This window comes from Amblyomma americanum, chromosome 9 (assembly GCF_052857255.1).
Source record: "Amblyomma americanum isolate KBUSLIRL-KWMA chromosome 9, ASM5285725v1, whole genome shotgun sequence".
Lineage (NCBI taxonomy): Eukaryota > Metazoa > Arthropoda > Arachnida > Ixodida > Ixodidae > Amblyomma > Amblyomma americanum.
The window spans coordinates 83,866,161-83,885,005 of record NC_135505.1 but is presented as its reverse complement, the minus strand read 5'-3'; the positions used below and the strand labels follow the sequence as shown (position 1 = coordinate 83,885,005).

The 18,845-nt window shown below is 44.0% G+C and overlaps 2 protein-coding genes across 2 annotated transcripts in view; both read right to left on the bottom strand.

The window, feature by feature from the left end:
* LOC144104952 (uncharacterized) overlaps positions 1–4,681 on the bottom strand; it is a 51,518-nt gene extending 46,837 nt beyond the window's left edge. The window contains exons 1-3 of the mRNA XM_077638181.1: positions 4,588–4,681; positions 3,169–3,207; positions 2,943–2,975 (exon numbers count right to left, since the gene is read on the bottom strand). The gene's annotated coding sequence lies outside the window, so the exon portion shown is untranslated. The remainder of the gene's footprint in view (positions 1–2,942; positions 2,976–3,168; positions 3,208–4,587) is intronic.
* Positions 4,682–8,352: 3,671 nt separating this feature from the next.
* On the bottom strand, positions 8,353–16,234 carry LOC144105547 (uncharacterized). The gene is made up of 4 exons (XM_077638668.1): positions 15,879–16,234; positions 14,856–15,032; positions 13,574–13,768; positions 8,353–8,478 (listed from the first exon to the last, which is right to left on the bottom strand). Exons 1-4 carry the CDS (start codon positions 15,943–15,945, stop codon positions 8,447–8,449), a joined length of 471 nt encoding a protein of 156 aa, XP_077494794.1. The 5' UTR covers positions 15,946–16,234; the 3' UTR covers positions 8,353–8,446.
* Positions 16,235–18,845: the final 2,611 nt, after the last annotated feature.

Here is an 18,845-nt window from a genome sequence, read left to right as displayed (position 1 = left end):
TAACGGTAATTTTTTCGACCAAAACCACCTTGAGATTTTATCGAGCTTGATGTTAGCCTTTGCTTCCAATGCGGTGAGGTTTCCAGATGTTACTTAAATCCAAGTAGCATCAGCATACGATCTAATTTTCCCAGAGCTTATTCACTGGCGGATTATTCACATATAAAGAAAACAATAAGGAGCCCAACAGATATCCCTGAGGAACTCGTTAGTAATGGATTTTTAGCAGACGTGAATTGGTCCACTAATACTACTTGTTCGCGTGCCTTTAAGTAACTTGAGATGAGCTTGAAATCGTTACCACGAAAGCCATATGCCTTAAATTTCCTAAGCAGTATTGGATGATCCGCAGCATCAAACACCTTCGTTAAGTCTGAAAAACTGCACACGCAAGCGTATGGTTATGTAAGGCATAGTTAAAACTATCTGTAAAGGTGATAATAAAGCCGCCGATGTAGAAGTTTTTACTCCAAATCCATGTTGCTGGGCACAGTGCGCGTCATGTTCATTAAGATAACTTCTATACCTATAAGACATTTTTTCGGGGTTATTTTTTGCACTTAATACCAAATTCGTCAATAATTATATGGATCAGATCGGTCAGAACTTTTAAATAATGAAAAAACTTTGGCCATATTCAAGTCAACGGAGCAGACTAAAGAATCTAAAGAATTATTAAAAAGTTTGCAAAGGATTGGAGCTAATATATCAAGTTTCCTTGATTAGTCGCAATACCATTCTATCAAGACCGGGAGATATGTTAACTGAGACATTAGAAACAAGAGAATGCAGGTCACTAATTTCAGTGTCGCACAAATACAAACTCGGTAACTTTAGATAAATAAGGTGTACTCTTCGTGCTTGGGAGCTCTGCGGCTATAGACGGCCCAACGTTACTAAAATAGGTCTTGAAAATTTCCACAGCCTCTTCAATAATATTTTGCGGAAGGATGTGATCTTTTCAAGCGAGGCGCCATTTAAGTAGCAGGTGGCTACTTCTAACACATCCACTGATGGGACATGTGAGGCCCAGGTTGTTCTTCTCGATCAAATGCGGTAAGCAAAATTTATAGATTACTGCGGCTACCCGAATTGCAAGAATGCGAAATCGTTGACGCCTCCTAGACACCGATAGCCTTTCAGATTTGACGCCATGGATGTTTTCTCGTTCACTTCATTGATTGGTTATCTATTAGCTCTGATTATACTCTCGTTTCATACCGGCAACTATTTCGAGTTCTCAAAATTTTCACCACGCTTCGTTGCCGCGCACTCACTATTATCAGTCAAATCTATTTACCGTCCATTCTTTTTTACTTCTCATTAATTGCCTAATGGCCTCTAATTTATCATTTTTTTCTTTTCCTGCTTACGTAAGAATCACTTATCACTCTACAAGTGATTGCCCAATTCAATTTTCTGGAAGTTGGCTCCACGTTTTGGCTCCGTTCACACTTCTGCTTTTTGAAATTTGGCGCTACTCTGCAGCTCCGCCTACTTTCAGCTTTTTCAAATTTCGCGGCACTTTTGCTCTGGCCTCTCCCACTTTTTGGACATTTTTGGCGCTTATTAATTAAATATTCATTCGATTTCGAATTTTTTTTCGGGCAGCATTCTCACATCATCTTCTTTCTATCACAGCCACTCGTTTGACGCTACCTCTTCTGAGTTGCCCACAAGTGCTGCCGACACATTTTGCGGACACGATCCCCGCCCACATAGCCAAGTAAAACTTTCGCTTCAATAATTCACGCAGGCCTTACTTTTGCACAGATTGTCCTTCGGGAGGCCATTATAAAGGTCGGCCTTTTTTGCCCCAGTCATTTTCTTCTCACTCATTTTATATTTCTCATCAATTCTTCATCCGGCGTTCACATCCTCTCTTTAACAAGCGGAGGGCGGGAGTGGAGAGCGGTTGGCAGATGGAAGGGGGAGAAAGAGAAATCGCCTAACCACCACCTGCCATGGTTTGGCTGGTGGAGCGTTCTCAAAGACGCCGATGCTATCGACAACGACGGAATTTTCGCCTAATGGCCTTCCTATTGCTATCGCATTAGAAAACGTGCGTGAACTTTTGACAGTCATATTACGCTCACGTAAAATTTCCGTTTTTGCATGTTCCTTTGGTGTGCGCTAGTGCAGAAGTCTCATTAGGAAATCATAAGGAGAGGCCAAAGCTGCAGGGTGGGTTCCTTGAAGGAGATGGTCACAGAATTGATGCTGCCAACTTGGGCGGCAAACACAAACAGAAAACATGATGTTATGCGCAATATTTAAAATTGCTGGCCAGAGGAAGAATTTCATCCAATCTCGCAACTTGCTAAATAGTATGACGTCAATATTATTTTCAGGAAAGTGTTCGAAAGTAACAGGAATAAAATAAGGCATAGTGATTTCGCTCGTATAATGATGACAATGAATGTTTGTGGCGCTAAGGCAGGTCGATTTACGGGCACCATGACACCGCAGCAGCGCCCCTCTGGACGATTTCATGTGCGCAAAAATACGAAGGGACACGAACCACGTGCTACAAGGGCGCCTAGTTAGTACTTGGGTGATGACGGAGAATTAAAGAAAAATGCCCATTCTTCTGGCTGCAAACGATTCTATCAGGTCCTTCTTCCCGACGGCGCTCTATAACACTCTATGTATTTCACACTTCTCAAGGTGGGTGCCCAGCGCACAGAGTATCAAACTCAGTATTTGCCGCGTACGAGGGGGGTGCTCAAATTAGCATGCTACCGCTGGGGCTTAATGATTTCGTGTCGAGCCCCTGGTTGAAAACTGCGCTGCATAATCTATGCATGAAATAAACTTTTTCCTGAAGAAGAAAAACGTATACTTACTCTATTTGTTTAATGAAGAAGGTGAATGAGTGAAGGAAAAAGGTTGTTATTGACAGTAATGAAGAGGACTACGTGCTTAAGCAGAAGAAGACCTACTTTGATCATCCTGTCCCGCCTCTTGGATGGTACCTACATTGTAAAGGAAGTGTGGTAAAAACACGCCAAGTAAAGGGTAACCGTAAGGTTATCTCTAGGAAAACAGGAATCTTTCTTTGCGCTTAAAGTTGAATATTCTCAAGATGCCTCTTTTGGCTTCCAGCGCTGTGCCTCGATGGTGGCACACGATTACAAGAAGAAAAGAAGTAAAAGTGAGCCAACTTACTCTCCGCCGTCATTTCCGAGATTGTGGAGGTCGCATCAGCTGCGAAATATACATGAGAACATTACTACTGCCTACATGGTCGCCAACTAGAGAAATGTGATATCGATTTCATTTTGCACGTCCCGAAAAAATAAGGTGCGATACTGTTTTGCATCAAGGAAAACAAGCGACCAAGCCATGGTTGAAGGATAGTCCGTCACCATCAACCACGTCTTCATCCTGCTATGCAAATCCCGACGGAACCAGACGATAGGTGAACTCCGTAGGTGATAATGGCAGAGATGGCGGGCAGGCGTGTATTTTGTTTTAAACGTTCCTCGAAACCTTCGATTCTCTATACCGCTTGTCTTGTACTGCTTACCGAGGCAAGGGAATGCAGCGTGGAATATTGCCCCGGGATACGCATACGCCGTTGTTTCAGTGTTGTCAATTGTTCACTTCCCTCGAATAAAGCAATTATGTCGACTGCAAATAGGAAACACCGCACAGCTCAGTGCGGATATCATCGCCTTCAAAGGGCAGGGTGAATTTGCGCTACCATATTGATAGTCATGACCTCATATCTGTGCTGGACGGAAAACCTATGTTTTAAAATGGTTTTAGGCTCGCACATAAATTTATTTATTTTGGCCGAGGACAATCAGCACTGCGCCACAAGTATTCTAACTTCGATGACCGCTGCTGTGCGCTATTTGGTGGATGCCGATTGTTATATACATGTTTGTCCAAGCATTCCGCACTTATTTTCGACAATACCGACCGGACAAGCTGGGGTTCAATTTTCCTCCACTAGTAAACGAACTCTAAGCGAGCGGCGCTCTCATGGCTCGAAGAGCTAGTATCTGGCCGTTCCTCGGTCATGAAATGCATTGCGCAGCGCACAGTAGGAGCGGTACCCGAGAACAGCCAGGACCACGTTCAGTTGAGCGATTATACGTAACACTGCACCTCAACATTACTGGCTTGTAGATCGAACATTTTAATGAGCAAGCATTGAAAAGCGCCGAGTTCATCTTCCAGCGCTGTTTAGATGCGAGTTGCGAAGTAAAGTGTGAAAAAAGAATAAAGACGCACTTTTTTTACAGACAGCAGAGGGAGGCTAGCGGCTTGAGCGTGCCGACAGATTGAGTGAGGTTCTCGTAGCTCGTTCTCGTGAAGCGAGAAACCAATGTATTCCGGATAAGCTATAGCTAAGAAACCTGGGCAAATCTCAAATCGGGGTCGTGGTCCTTTAGCGCTATTGAACGCTGTACTCGACTACCACCACTAAAGAGCCAGAGCAGAGCCAATGCGAGTTAGGCCTGCGGCTTCAACGCTATGCACAGCGTTGAGAAACTACGACCGGCATGCAAGCGATTGCATTGAGGTGTACCACGCACAAACGCGCTATAGGAAGGCTGAGTAGCAGTGACAACTCACCCATGGCTGCGTAGCTTAGACAGAGACTCGGAGGCAAGAAGAAGCACGAAGCTGGAGAGACGCGGCTGCTGTCAACGGCGCTTGCAGGCAGTCACGAGCGGCGCGCAGTGCGATCTTCAACGGCCGGTGCTCGCGCTCTTCCAGTGGCGTCGACAGCACCACTTACGGTGCATATTGGTGACGCGCAAGAGATTGAGTGTAAACGAGGAGAAAGTTTGACAGAAAAGCGTGTTTTGCGCAGTTCGTACGAGTCTCCATAATTTTTCGCGTTTTCCGAAATTGGGGCATGTTAACCACAGCAAAAAATTAGCAGTGGATTAGCTCGTCTGTGCCAGGATATACGTAGCGTGAGCTACGCTGAGCCGCTGAACATATATTGCCGCTGAGCAGCATTTTCGCTCTCCTTCTCCATGGCTATACCGCACAGGCCAACGCTCCGCTATATGTATACCCGCACTGATACCAATGCGCATGCTCACAAAATGAGAGGCGCTATCAAGCGGCTCTGGCGCGGCGTCAACTGCGCAACGGAGGCGCACAGCTGGGCACGCGCCAATGCCAGTGCGTCGTTCCGCGGCTATGAAGTCACTCCTCTGGAATGCACAGACTGGCGAGGCGCGCACGGCGGCGGCTGCTCCGGCGCGCCAGCTGTGTGCCGTGTGACGTCACTGCTCCTTGCGCATGCGCAGCATGGCTCTCCAGGAGCCACGCGAAGCTGCTAAACCTCGGCCAGTGTAGCTTACGCTACAAAACTGTCCTTTATTCCAACGAAGGACTATGGAATTTGCACGGTCGTCCTCCATTGTGTCTACTTCCTGTTTATGCTAGTGCATATGTCTTAAATGTCTGCCCACGAGCCTGCTCTCTTAAAAGGTTCGACAGCAGTTTCAAGCAGATTTCGTATCTTGTTTAATTTTTCCGGGCAGCGGTGTGATGTTTATTTCTTTACGAACATGCTTCTACTTGTCGTCTTGGGTTGAGTCACTTAAATCTACCCCCTTTGAGGCGCCGCCTTCAAGGCAGTTGAAGAAGTGATTGAACAAAACTTCATTAGAAGTTTGCATCCTTTATGTGCAACTTGAGATAATGTACTTCGGCTTGGTCGTATTTTTTTCGGTACACTTCCTCTTTGTTCATTGCCTCGAAGATGACTCTATGTTAATAAAACAGAGATGCTTATTTCACATGTTAACCACGCCTCTCTGTTTGTCAGCCGATTTGCCTGTAGATCTTTTTCAGAAAAAGCATTACCGTCCTCCATTCGGGAATCCCTTATGTGCACCTTACCTACGAAATCTCGTCATTTAAAGTACAGTGACCTAACTTTTCTTGTTTAAAGGCATCTTAAACTGATTTTGATGGGCATACTCTAATGCAAAAGTCCTGTAGAGGTAGTCTTTGCGGGTATTCGAATCCAATTTGAAAGCCCTGCGCGTGCCCCATAATTTATAAATTATATTTTCAAATTTCTGCTCTCAATAGCTCCCAACCGACTAGGGCGACACTTAACCGCCGCGTCTCTCCTCCACCCCCCTCCCCCCGTGAATTCAGTGGGCACGCGTTAAAAAAAATTCTTCTTAATTATAGGGTCCATGCAGAGCTTTGAAATTTCACACCGTACCCGCAAAAGCCACTTCTGCACATTCGTCGCACTACAATAGGCCCCTAGCAATTTTTGAGGGTCCCTTCAATAATACTACGGTATGAATGGTTTATCTTCGAAAGCTGACCCCATTTGTTAAGCTTTCCGTTCGTCGCCGTACTGGTATTGCTTGCTTAGTTTGTAAGTATTATCTCTGTACCCTGGTTTTCACACCATACGTTTTGTTTATTTATGTATCTATTTTTATTTCAAAATATTGGAGGCAAACATTTGTGGCCCATGCAGGGAAGGAGGTAATTTTTGGGCCACAGCCTCCTATATCTACCATGCCTGGCCATAGGCTCAAAAGCAGCCGTTCAAGCACAATCAAGGCTACTAGCACATCTTGCGGGAGAAATGTGAGGAGGACCGGAGAGGGTTTGACTGCAGGCTAATCGGCCCGTGCTGGTGGATCGCGCGCATTTCAAACTCTCTGCTTGAAACGAGTTGTCTGCGATGGGAGCGGTTCATCACGGCGAGTGGCTAGACTAGGTTCGCCGCCATAAACCAGACGATGCCAGCACCTCCGGCGCCAGTACCTCATCGTGGCGAGCGCCTAATTTATCGCCGCTGATTACGGATAACTGAACAATAAAATGAGAAGGCCATCCTAACAAGAGGCGGCAGAAAGGCAGATGGGAGGACGAGAGTCCAAACATTTGCAGGGTAATGAGAACACAGCAGGCGCAGCAGTGGCTAAATTGCAGGTAGTAGTTCAATGTAGTAGCATAGTTGAAGGTCGACCGAGGACGAGGATATTGAACTTCTAATAGCTGTGACCACAAAAAAAAAAAACGCGCGATTTATTGTTCACTTATGTGCTTCGCAACAATGGGAGCAACAGAAACAATGTTTCAAAAGTGACAACGATCATGGAAGCGAGTCTAACGAGATTATTCAATGAGGAGGACCATCCTAACAACTTGCAATGCACCGTGAAATAGCGCTTCTTTCATACAAGCTTCAATTTTAAAGCGGTTTCAGCCCTCACCTTTCCGGCTAATTAGGCACTGCTATGAATGTGAGCCCTAATTAGCTCACCCAATAAATAAATGCTTTTTAGCAGGCTTTCTCTGTTCGGCGGTCCTGCATAAAGAAGAGTTGAAGCTGTTATCCTTATATACCTCCATGCTGTTTTGCTCTTTGTGTCAAGTTGCGTTGAATGCCTTTTCTTAATTAAAGAAACCAGCGGCAGCCATAATGACTGGAGCCACGGCCTGTAAAGTGGATAGGTTAGAAGACGAGTGCTCATTCTACTACGGCGCGGCATGCAGAGTCTAGCCCATCCACTGTTGTAGGAAGGGCTTGATATGTTGACTGGTAAGTTCAACACAAATGGCTGCTGGCGTACAAAGAGCAAAGATTGTAGTATGCCCTTTTACAAAATATCCTCTTTCAAATGCAGTTTCAACGTTTTTCATCCGGGAGTGCTGTACTGCATCAAGGAAACTCAATATGTATGCAGGGACAGAAGAAAAGAGCGCAACACTGGATGCCAGCTGCAGCGCACTACGTTAAGCACTCCTCCATCGTACACAATTCGATAATTTCTGTACTGCTGCTTACTTAGAGAAACCAGCGGCAGCCATAATGACTGGAGCCACGGCCTGTAAGCAGGACAGGTTAGAAGACGAGTGCTCATTCTACTACGGCGGCATCTAGCGCCTTCACGGTTGTATGAAGCGCTTGATATTTCGACTGGTATAATGAGGATAGCGAAAAAGGCTTTGCTCATGAGAAATAACTTTTCCGAGGCCGCCATTCTAAAGAAGCACAATTTAGTTACGTTTCTTGACATCTAAGTAACGGCACTGCTGGAAAATATTTTTTAAATATTATCTGTGCACGTTTTATACTTTTGTAGGCATGCAGGCTAGAGTAGGTTTGTTTATGTTGTCTTGATTTTTAGAAAAATACGCATCAGACTCCTCCCCGGCACCGACTCGACGCATTTCGCACTCACTCCAGTGACTCTTACGCGTCCTGCATATAAAAAGGCAGTTGTAGCTGGTATCCTTATATACCTGCATGCTGTTTTGCTCTTTGTGTAAAATTGCGTTGAACACCTTTTCTTAAAAAGCACTTCCTTTGTGGGTCACAAGGAACTATAGTGAACGCCTCAATCTTTGTGCCTGGATTGCACTTTTATTAATACATTGTTGTGCCCTCGAAGGTTCCTTCTTTATTGCGAACGAAACTAATTACTCAATATCCGCGTTATTCAGCTGTATGTCTTGGCCTTTTGATTTCTGAAAAAGAAAAGATAGAAACATTAAAGCCATCTGTTGCATTTTATGCAAAGAGCATCTAAAAGAAACTAAGATTTGATAACACTTCAGCGCACAATAAAAAATATGCAAGAGCACCAGAATTCGACATTCAGCAGTGCTCACGCCTTTGTAATATATTCCTCCATTTTATATGCTGCTCATAAAAAAGTGAAGAGAAAACCTGTCCGCCCGAGAGCATTCTGTTTTTTTGAACAGGCCACGACTTCAATATACCGTTTCTCTTTCTTTTTGCATTTTGTATTTCCCCGAGTCGACTGACAACTACTTCGGCCAATCACAACACCAGTGTGAAAAATTGCCAGTGTGAAAAATTGTGAAATGGCACGAATCCGCGTCATTTTTTATTGTACCCGTTTCAACAAATGCGCTTGAACAAATAGTAGACATAGGAGAAAGGCAATTTTTCACACTGGTGTTGTGATTGGCCAAAGTAGTTGTCAGTCAACTCGGTGAAAAACAAATTGCAAAAAGAAAGCGAAACGGTATATTGAAGTCGTGGCCTGTGCAAAAACAAAGAATGCTCTCGGGCAGAAGCTTCTCTCTTCTATACACGATTTTAGTTTCGATACCTGGGCGCCGCCATGTTTGTTTTAACCCGAGCGCCGCCTGCCGCCGACGCCATCATGGGCTGATAATCTGCCGCCCGTGGGCTGCAGACGAAGCAGCTTGTGATTTCTGGCAGTGTCATCCGCCCTTTTTATTCCTGCCAAGCCTAGAAATGGTGCGTGGGGGTTAACCTCCTGTTGATCCTTGTGTGTGCTGTGCCATTAACGCCTGCAACAACCAGCTGGAGCAAGCGACCATGCTTCGACGGAGCGAACGATCAGCATCGGTGAGTGCCATGCTCGCCGTTCATGTGTGTAATTTTTGACGCCGGTTGCCTGCAAGCCAAACGTTGCACAGCACTGCATGTTCGAAACACGAAAGCGAAATGTCCTGAAACTCAAGATCGTATACATCAATCAAATATCTCGTTTTTCGTGGAGCACAGTTTCTAACTAGCGCTTGCGCTGCCTGCTTGGACAAGGTGAGTGTGACAATTTAAATGCAGAGCTTACGGCAGAGTACTCCGTTCACAAAGTGAACATTCGGGAGACAACAGCGAGCTCTGTGACCACAACGAACCCACCTCATATCATTGCAGTGTTTCTTTGCGGCGATACGCGCAATGAAATTGAAATTCACTTCCTCCTGCCGCTCACGTAGGGCTGTTCATGCTGCGAGCGTTACAAGCCAGTTCACTGAAAGCAACGCGCATTCATGCCTATACTCTGCTCCCACCAGTACTCACTGGCTCATAAATACCAGAAAGTGTATAATTACGGGGACAGAAAGGTTGGTACGCTAATGGAACGCTATTACCGCTATACTGACAGGCCGAATAGCCCAACCAGTGTTGGGAATTCCAATATAGGTCGGGTAGGGGCACTACTCAAGTCATTGCGTTTGTCTTATCTCTGGCATGGTCATGCATAGTGGATCTTCTTACAGTGCATTCGATGTGATTTCAGTAGAATGATTCATTACAATGCATGCAGAGTTTACCGTCCTGCGCATGCTGTATGTTATTTCTTCTTACGTTGCCGGGGCTACATTTTTGAATTCTCACTTTGCAGTTGGGTAAAAGTTTGTGTCGCCGCTATCATTCAGGACATTGTGCAAATTAAATAAGTATTTTTGTACTAATAGCATGTTTTCTTTTTCAGGTGGCGATGCCCACACGCTCCCGATATTCGTGAACATGTGGGGTGGCGAAACGAAGTTGTGGCCACATTTGTAAAGTCCTTACATCGTGTACTGCTGAATTAAAACAGCTTTGCCAAGAACATCGAAAAGCTTGATCTCTTGATATTATGTAAAGGGTATAGTTAGGCAAACCAGGCGCTGTGCTTCGTTCCGCGCCCGACATTAAGCACGGGCGATGGGTTTGCTTTTGTCTGCGTTTCATTCACAAAATGCGCTGATGCCTAAGCTTGTTGGCGCAAATATTGTCTGTTCGCCAACTACGTCCACTACCAGTGCAACGCGGGGTCGGCTGGAAAGCGGTGAAGAAACAGACATCGCACACGCGCTGAGACCTCCGCATAACATGATGCGCGTACATACTTGCGGATTTTTTGTTTTGTTTTTTTTACTTCCATCGACTATTGCCACAATCGGCAATAAAACATTGATGTCTAGAGGATGTTGGCTTTCCGCACAACATTTCAGCTTTTGCTGTACAGACGCAAACACGCGCTTGACCGATGGCTAACCAGCCGAACGTTGCTCTGCGCGCTGGATTTTCAGCCCAGGGGAGGATAGCGACAGTGGGGTGTCGTGCAGTGCACGTGTTTGAGAGTATTTCTCCCTCTCCTGCCCGCTCTTCGTATAATGGTGTATACTATAATGTCCACCTCCTTCATATATTTCACCTATTTAGACGACTTTACGCTCCAGACAAATTCTAATTCGTCCTTGACTCATACCATTGTGCACTTTTCATGGAGTGAATTTTGTCTGGCTCTTGGTAAGAAATTGAAATTCATCATTTTACCTTCTTATATTACTCGCTGATGAACATGAGCCCAATTCAAATGCCTTTTATTATTTGTATTGGTCTATTTTTATTTCTTTTACTGAATCATTTTTGGAGCCGTCAACTTCTGTCTCTTAACCAAATTCACTACCCCCAGGCATAGCCACATGTCGGAAATTTTTACACGGCAGCTAAAATATCTACTTTTCTTTGAACGATTTTTCTCTCTTGATGTCACCTTGTATGCCTAACCTGAACCAGCATTTCTGTATTAATCGGAAGCGAGGGTGCTCCGTATTCGAACGCGGAGATTACTTCGCAGTTGAGAGAGGACTTTACAAAAAAAAACGTCTCCTGGGGCATGGAATTTGTTCTTCAATGGAAAGGTTCCAATATCATAAAACACAGAACGCTAACAAAAAAAAAGTTTTTTGAAAGTCTGTAAGCCACCAAGCAGCGTTTAGGTGAAGAGAAAGATAACACTCAATGCATCACGGGACCGTATTCATTGGATGCGGGGAGAATCCGTCCTGCAGAAGCACTGTTAACAGCTTATGTCTACAACACTTCTTAACTCTTGCATTATTTTCTGAATGGAGAAGCAAGAATACTGGCTACTTCGAAAACATTATCCTTGGATTATTTGCACCCAGTACTCTTGATAAATCCGTGACTAAAAGCAACTGTGCGTTAAAATAAGCTACACATCTAGGATAACACTGCATGTTAGGAGAGCACAGTTTTCTAATTTGAAGTTCAATCATAAATATCTCCATTCAACATTTGCGTTATGAAAATGGATTGAATTCGGTAACTTTGCTGAATACATGGGCACAAAAAAGACATTGACCACGCCCAAGTACCGAATGAGACCTCGCGTTTTATGATCCTTCCTCTAGTTGCTCTCTAATATCATGAATAAGACAGACTCCTTCGAATGCTCTTTCGTGCTAGTTATTTTTTGATTTTGAAAACGAAAATTCGAGGTGGCTGAAAAGTTTCAATCAGGATAGTAATGTGGTGTGGCAGCTTGCAAAGCAAGAAAATTTCATCTATTTTGCGTTGTCAGGTCGATATTTTTTTACATATTACTTTGTGTCTTCAAGCCATGCCAGAAAAACAAACATACTTAAAAGTGTGCTTTCCTACAATTAAGAACACAACAACAATTTTCTACTCTTACCAGCGAGTCAGCCCGATAGCATGAGTTCATTAAAGTTCCACAGATATCCTTCTTATCGAAGATTTTCGCTTACATGCTCTGGTTACCAGCCATCGTACAAGGCAGACCTTGTCAAGAATATTTTCAAAGGCTCATGGATAACCATTTTACAATGTCGTCATCAAGAAGGCGCTATGCTTTTCGCAGCGGCGCCCAGTATAACGCAGGAAAGCGTCACTTCTATTTCCCTTTACCTCGAGGAGTGTAATAACTACGTCAGGCGCTTACACAGCAGTCCTTGCGTGCGTAGTGCCAGAAGCGCATTTTCGCAGTCCGCCTAGAGGCTGCTGTTAACAATAGGTCATTGTGTTGGTGTCGCACTATGCAGCTGTGACACAGGAAGAAAAACTCTGCCGCTGAAGAACTGCAAAATTCTCAGTTCCCGAGGCAGTGCAAGAGGACAGGAAACTACAGGTAAAATACTTTTTTTGACCGCGTAAAACAAAACAAACCAGGAGAATAAGCCGCTTAGGGCACACACCGAATTATGAAAAACACGTCAACTGTGTGGGAACATTAATAAGAAATAAACCGTTAACTGCTTCTTGCCTGCCATCTTTTGAAAGTAAGATAAGCAATGCGAACGGAATCCAAAAACTTTGAGCGTCCTACAAGTGAATTTCGGAAACATGAAGTGAGTGCCTTTACATGTCTCGGGCGATACTATTCCTCTGCTGGCTATCGAGGTTAACAAAAAGGAGCGAAATTGGTTTCTGTTTCTTTACTGCTTCACGTTAAGCTGAATCGAAAAATAGTACTTATAGAAGCAGGAACGAAAAAAAAGTATTTTTCAATAAAATAAAATGTCAAGGAAAATGAATATGAGCATGGTGAAGCAGCGAATGTTGAATGTAATTTAGTATTCGCTGGGACATGTATCTTATTCAAATATTCCCAGTTCCAGACCTAATAGAAACTTTATGCATATTATGCTCTCATCCATGAACAAGGCTGTTTTATTTGCATACATGTCTGCACGTTTAACCCGCGAAGAATTTAGATATTCAAAATTATATGTTAATCGACTAACTCTGTGCAGTATGCGTATGCAGTATTATAATATGGAGCGAAGTTTGATGCAGCTAAGTAGCATGGTCTCATTTTAATTAGATAGCTTGAGAGCTAGCACGGAACCAAGCTGACGAACCATATCTGGGTAGACTAGATAAGGAAGGAAAAATTTTAAACAAACAGTCGCACACAACATTTGTGCCCTGTTTCGCCCCCTCCTCCACCAGCCTTGTTCTCTTCATAATTGTGTCCGCTTCATCAGTCTCTTGGAGAAAAAAAGTCGAATTTTATTGTCAACTTACCCCGGCAGTTTCTTTTCTTCCAGTCGTAGAAGTACAGTCGGTTCGACCATTTCCCACAACCGGTGTAGAGCATGCCCCAGCGTGGTACACCGTTACGGTTTGGGTACCACGTAAAGCGATATCGGTAGCATACATTGCCACGTAGGAGCCATGACATGCAGTCCACTTTTTCTGGTTTCGGCTTCTTCCCACGAACTGCGTGAAAGAGAGCACAGGCTCTTTTGAGACTCTCTTTAGAACATTGCCATTCTTCGCGACAAGCCTCAATAATACTTACGGTTGTAGAGTAAACAAACTAAAGATTATTTTGCGGTCTTATATCATTTAATTCATCAGATATGATGGCTGCTACTCGGTTGTTCTGTATGCGTAAAACAAATCATAATATGGGATCCGGTGGTTCGGCATAGAGCTTGAACGAAGGATGTAGCGTTGAAAGAACCCACAGTGAAGACGAGGACAGGTCGGGCGGCACGCAACTGGCACCCCAGTATGCTTTTTGACGTTTTTTTAGTGGGCTCTGTTTTGTGCTTTTCTCCTTTTCATGAGCAATGTTCAATGTGCACAGGGCTTATTGCAGTTACGACGTGCAGAGGGCGATCCCAGCTACAGTTCCCGGCCTGTTGACCCGGTCAGGATTTCTACAGCGTTGCTAACATACCTTGAATTACAGCAGAACACACGGGTTTTCGCACTGCATTGCCATGAAAACTGGTGTTGATTTCTGGAACGCTCGGCATAATTTTCATGGCTATGGCAATAATCCTTCATTTACTATAATACGAAACTTTGCCTAGGTCTGTGGCCGTATGGTGTTTGTATACATAGCCTGCGCTAAGTATTAGTCCAATGGTCTAGTTGAAATACTTATCACTTGTTTTTCAAGGAAAGCGAAGTAATATATATGCTTTTAAGGAATATACAAGATATATATAAACGTTACGCAAATGTTTGTGCATGCCTTTCGTTGTGTGTGTGTCTGCATGTGTGTGTCTCGCGTAATAGTGTTCACGTAATACTTTTACGAATAGACGCGAATTAGCCACTTTATTTATTGCACTCTACTGGCTAGAATAAAAAAGAATAGAAAATTTATTTTGGTTTAACGTAGTCTTAACATAGCAAATCTTTAAGTCCTAGCCCCGCAGGGCAGTAAGCATGTCAATATCTAAGTACTGGTCTCTAAAAACTCCATAAGACGGGACTTCTTAACTAAGGAAATTGTGATTCTGTTTACGTTTAACTTTTCGCACTCGGTCATTTTATTTTTTGTTTTACTTACTTGGCGGGCAAACTTTCATACATTCTTGTTTGCTACCAAAGCTGTTCGGGTGGTCACCGCAGACGAAGTTTTTTTCGCACTTATTTGACCCTTCTTTGAAGCTCCACTTGAGCAGGATGATTGAACAACCTTCCATTTTAGGAGGCTGTAGGCAGCGCCTGTTTCTTTCCTCTGGGCCTGGGGAGATAATTGTTTTGTACGGACGAGTAAACAAACGTCAATAGCCACCCGATAACAGTTCACAAGTCATGAACTGTCGGTTATCATTCCCGAGCAAAAACAAAATACGAGAACGTCGAGAAGAATAACTGAAGGCATTTTGAAGCGAAGGTATTTTAGGAAAATTATAAAACCTAAAATAAAATAAAAGAAGTCCTAGTTCGAGTGAATGTCCAACAAACGCTGTATTCGGATTAGTTTCAAAAATGACTCTTCTTGTAGGCGGTCGAAATAAAAAGGCTACACTTAGAAATAAGGCTGCATTTGAAATATAAAATAAATGACCAATATTTCATCTCAAAACACAGCACACAGAAAATTTTCATGCACAGTGAATATATAAAGCGACTATCGCAGGCTTCCAGTACTTTCCAAAGTTACGTTATCATCCTTTCATGAACAGCTATCCAAATACGTTCGCCTGCCTGTATAAACAGACTCTTGGGACTTATGTTACGGCACATTTGTTGCCAAGCGTATAACCACTTTTTGAACTTTGAACAAAACCTAATTCTTCTCCAACGCAAGTGCGCAACAGGGTAGCAAACGTACTCATCAAATAGCCACAAGACAGCATTACACAACATACAAGAGCAATGGCATAGCCCTGAAAAGCGTATATTTAGGATGTATGGAAAGATTGCTGCACTGACCAAAAAAACTCGCAGTTCGAGCCATTCAATGAAATGATGTCTAAAGCAGCATAATACATTCTGCAATATTCGTTTCATCTGTAAACACTCGACAGATTTTATTTGCATTGTTTGACAACATCTGTAAAGGGAAACGAAACGATCCACTTGCCTTTTGCATGAACCCATGAAATGACCTGGAAAAGAGCTAGAAGCTGTAAACGTTGCCACGTGCCCATTGCAGCTGTAAAGAGGCCTACCTAGGCGAGACTAGTAAGAAAGAGAAATGTCGAATATCGTGCGGGACTTAAGTACTAAACTGTGAGCGTATTCGGAGCCACGAGATCAGACGGCTTAAGCGACGTTCACCCATGAAAGCCTCTATCAACAATGCAAAATTTGCCGGAATCGTTGGCTACCAGCTGCTGCTTCCACAGACAGATTCATTCCCCTCTCTCCAGTGCCGAGTTTCTTCGCCACGCTGCATTGTCTTCGATGTCCTTGGCGGCAGCTGGATGAAATGTCTCTCGGGTAGCATCCAACACTCTCGAGTTATATAAAGGCATTGTAGACTGCAGTATGCACGGCCAGCGTGTGAGCACTGTGCGCGTGTTGTTGTGAGGCGTGTAACACGGGAGCTATGCGGCTTAAGCATGGATGCTGTCGGTGGAGGCACACTACTTGACAGAAAGAAAAAACAAAGGGGACAAGAAAAAGGCTGGCATTGTTTCTAGATATATGTTTCAGAATTTTCTGGCCGGGAAGAACCTATTGCGACGATGCGATTTGAGGTAAGGGCAAGAAATGAATACAGGAAGAAATTTCGCTGTTTGTATCATTGATTTTCCCCCGATGTTGACCTCTTCATTTTTTTCCTCTCAGCGGGATACAGGCATGCACTTAAAGATAAAAACACAGTTACCACGCCGACTTCTTATCTTCATTCAATCATGTCGCTTATACACGGCAACTAATGTATGCCGTCTCAAGTTCAATTCCTCAGTTCTCTTTGGTTCATTGCGAACTGCAACTTCCGAGGTAATTTATGGTATGCGGATGTGCAACACTGGTTCCGAATTTATGATGGTGTGTTCAGTATGCAATGAATGTCTACAACAGTTCATTATTACGGCCCCGCCTAAAAATGCGAGCGGTAAGGTTGACACAAAAATGCCGGAGTATTTCAAATCTTACATATCCCTGCAGTTAACACAACCTATCCAACAGAATATTGCAGCCTGCTCATAGGCGAGCTGGCTACAAGGACAAAATGTGTGTTTTTGTGATTGTGTGCACGTTTGTTTGTGCCTGGTGAATATATTAGTAAAGTGGGATTCGATGATGAAATTGAATTTTTTTGCGACTCAGGATATGAAATACAAAACATGGTTTGCAAGCTAGACAAGGACGCTAGCACTGTAGGTCTAAACGTTAATATAAAAAAAAACCAAAACAATGTCAACAGACTCGGAAGGAAGCAGCAGTTCACAATTGGTAGCCAGGTGCTGGAATTGGTAAAGCGATACGACTACTTAGGGCAGGTAGTCACTTCCGGTCCGGATCACAAGCGGTAAATAAATACAAGAAAAATAATGGGGTGGAGTGCATTTGGAAGGTTCTCTCAGATCGTAGAGAGAGAGAGAGAGATAGAAGTGAATTTTAATGAGAGGAAAGGAGCAGAGGTCGACTGGTGGTAACATCACCCTAGCCCAGTACTCGACCCTGGGGAAAGGGGAAGGGGAAGAAAAAGAAATATCGAATGAAGGTTGACGATGGCATTATACAATGAGTTTCATCATTGGCAGTTTACTAATATGTCTGAAAATAAAAGTATGTAGAAGATGTATCTCACCGATACTCACCTACGGGGCAGAAACGTGTAAGCTAACAAAAGGAAGTCAAATTAATATAAGGACAGTGCAGAGAGCTATGGAAAGAACGAAATACAGGTGCAACGTTAGGAGACAGGAAGAGGGCAGAGTCGGTCAAGCGTCAAACATGGGTTAATTACATCCTTATATTCGCAATAAAGAGGAAAAAATATGATTGGGCAGGGCATACAATGCGAAGGTATGATTACCAATGGTGTTTAAGGGTAACAGAATGGATTCCAAGGGAAGCGAAGCACGGCGTGGCAAAAAGCTACGTGGGCGGATGAGAATAAAATTTTTAGGAGATAGAGTGGCCGCAGCTGGCACGGGACAGTGTTAATTGGAGGGATGTGAAAGAGGCCGTCATCCTGCTGTGGACGCAGTCAGTTTGGCAGCAGCAGTGGAAATCGACACAGCTGTTGCTGTCTTCACTTTAAAAACCAGATCTCTACATAAATCTGAATTCGCCTTGTCTACATCCTGACAGCTGGTCGCACGGCCGCTACTGCGCCAGAACACTACTGTATCACCGTGCAGCCGCTCATGCGCCTTCCACTTGGTTGCTGACGTGAACCTTGGCTGACATCTGTGGCATCGAACTGCGATTGGCTGCTCTCTGGGTCCGTCAAATGTAAAACGCCGTCCCAGCCTACATCCAATGTCATTTAGGCAGCGGCAGTGGCAATTGACACAGCTGCGACGTCTTTCACTTTAAAATGCTTGGTAATGAATGCGCTTTTTGCTCCTCCGCTCAATTGTAATGTAACTACTACTGCTCTGCCAAGAACGCGTGTGCTTTGCCGCAATGCCACTAGAAATAAGCACTAAAATATTTTACTGAACTGGAGTCGTCCATCGACTTTTGTAGCGAAAGCTACATTGGCCATGAACTCGCAGTTTCGCGGTACTCGCATTCCCACCGTGGTCGCACCTCACCCCGTGACCAACCACGTGACTAGGCACGTGACCAACCGCGTAACGAACCACGTGACAACAACTAGCCAGACTAACCTGGACTTGCAATCAAGATTAACTAAGGCTAACCAAGCTATGCCTTAGCTTTCGCTACGTATATCCTGGCATAGCAGAGCTAAGCCACTGCCAATTTTTTCACTCAGCAGTTTGAAGCAATGACCACGCGCTGTTCAAATATTGAGGAAAATGTGAGACTAAAAAAAGAAAACGCCGAGTTATCCTCCGAGTACCATAAGCTCAAAAAGATGGTGAGAGATTCAGAACACTGGCTTGCGAATTTATAAAAATACTCG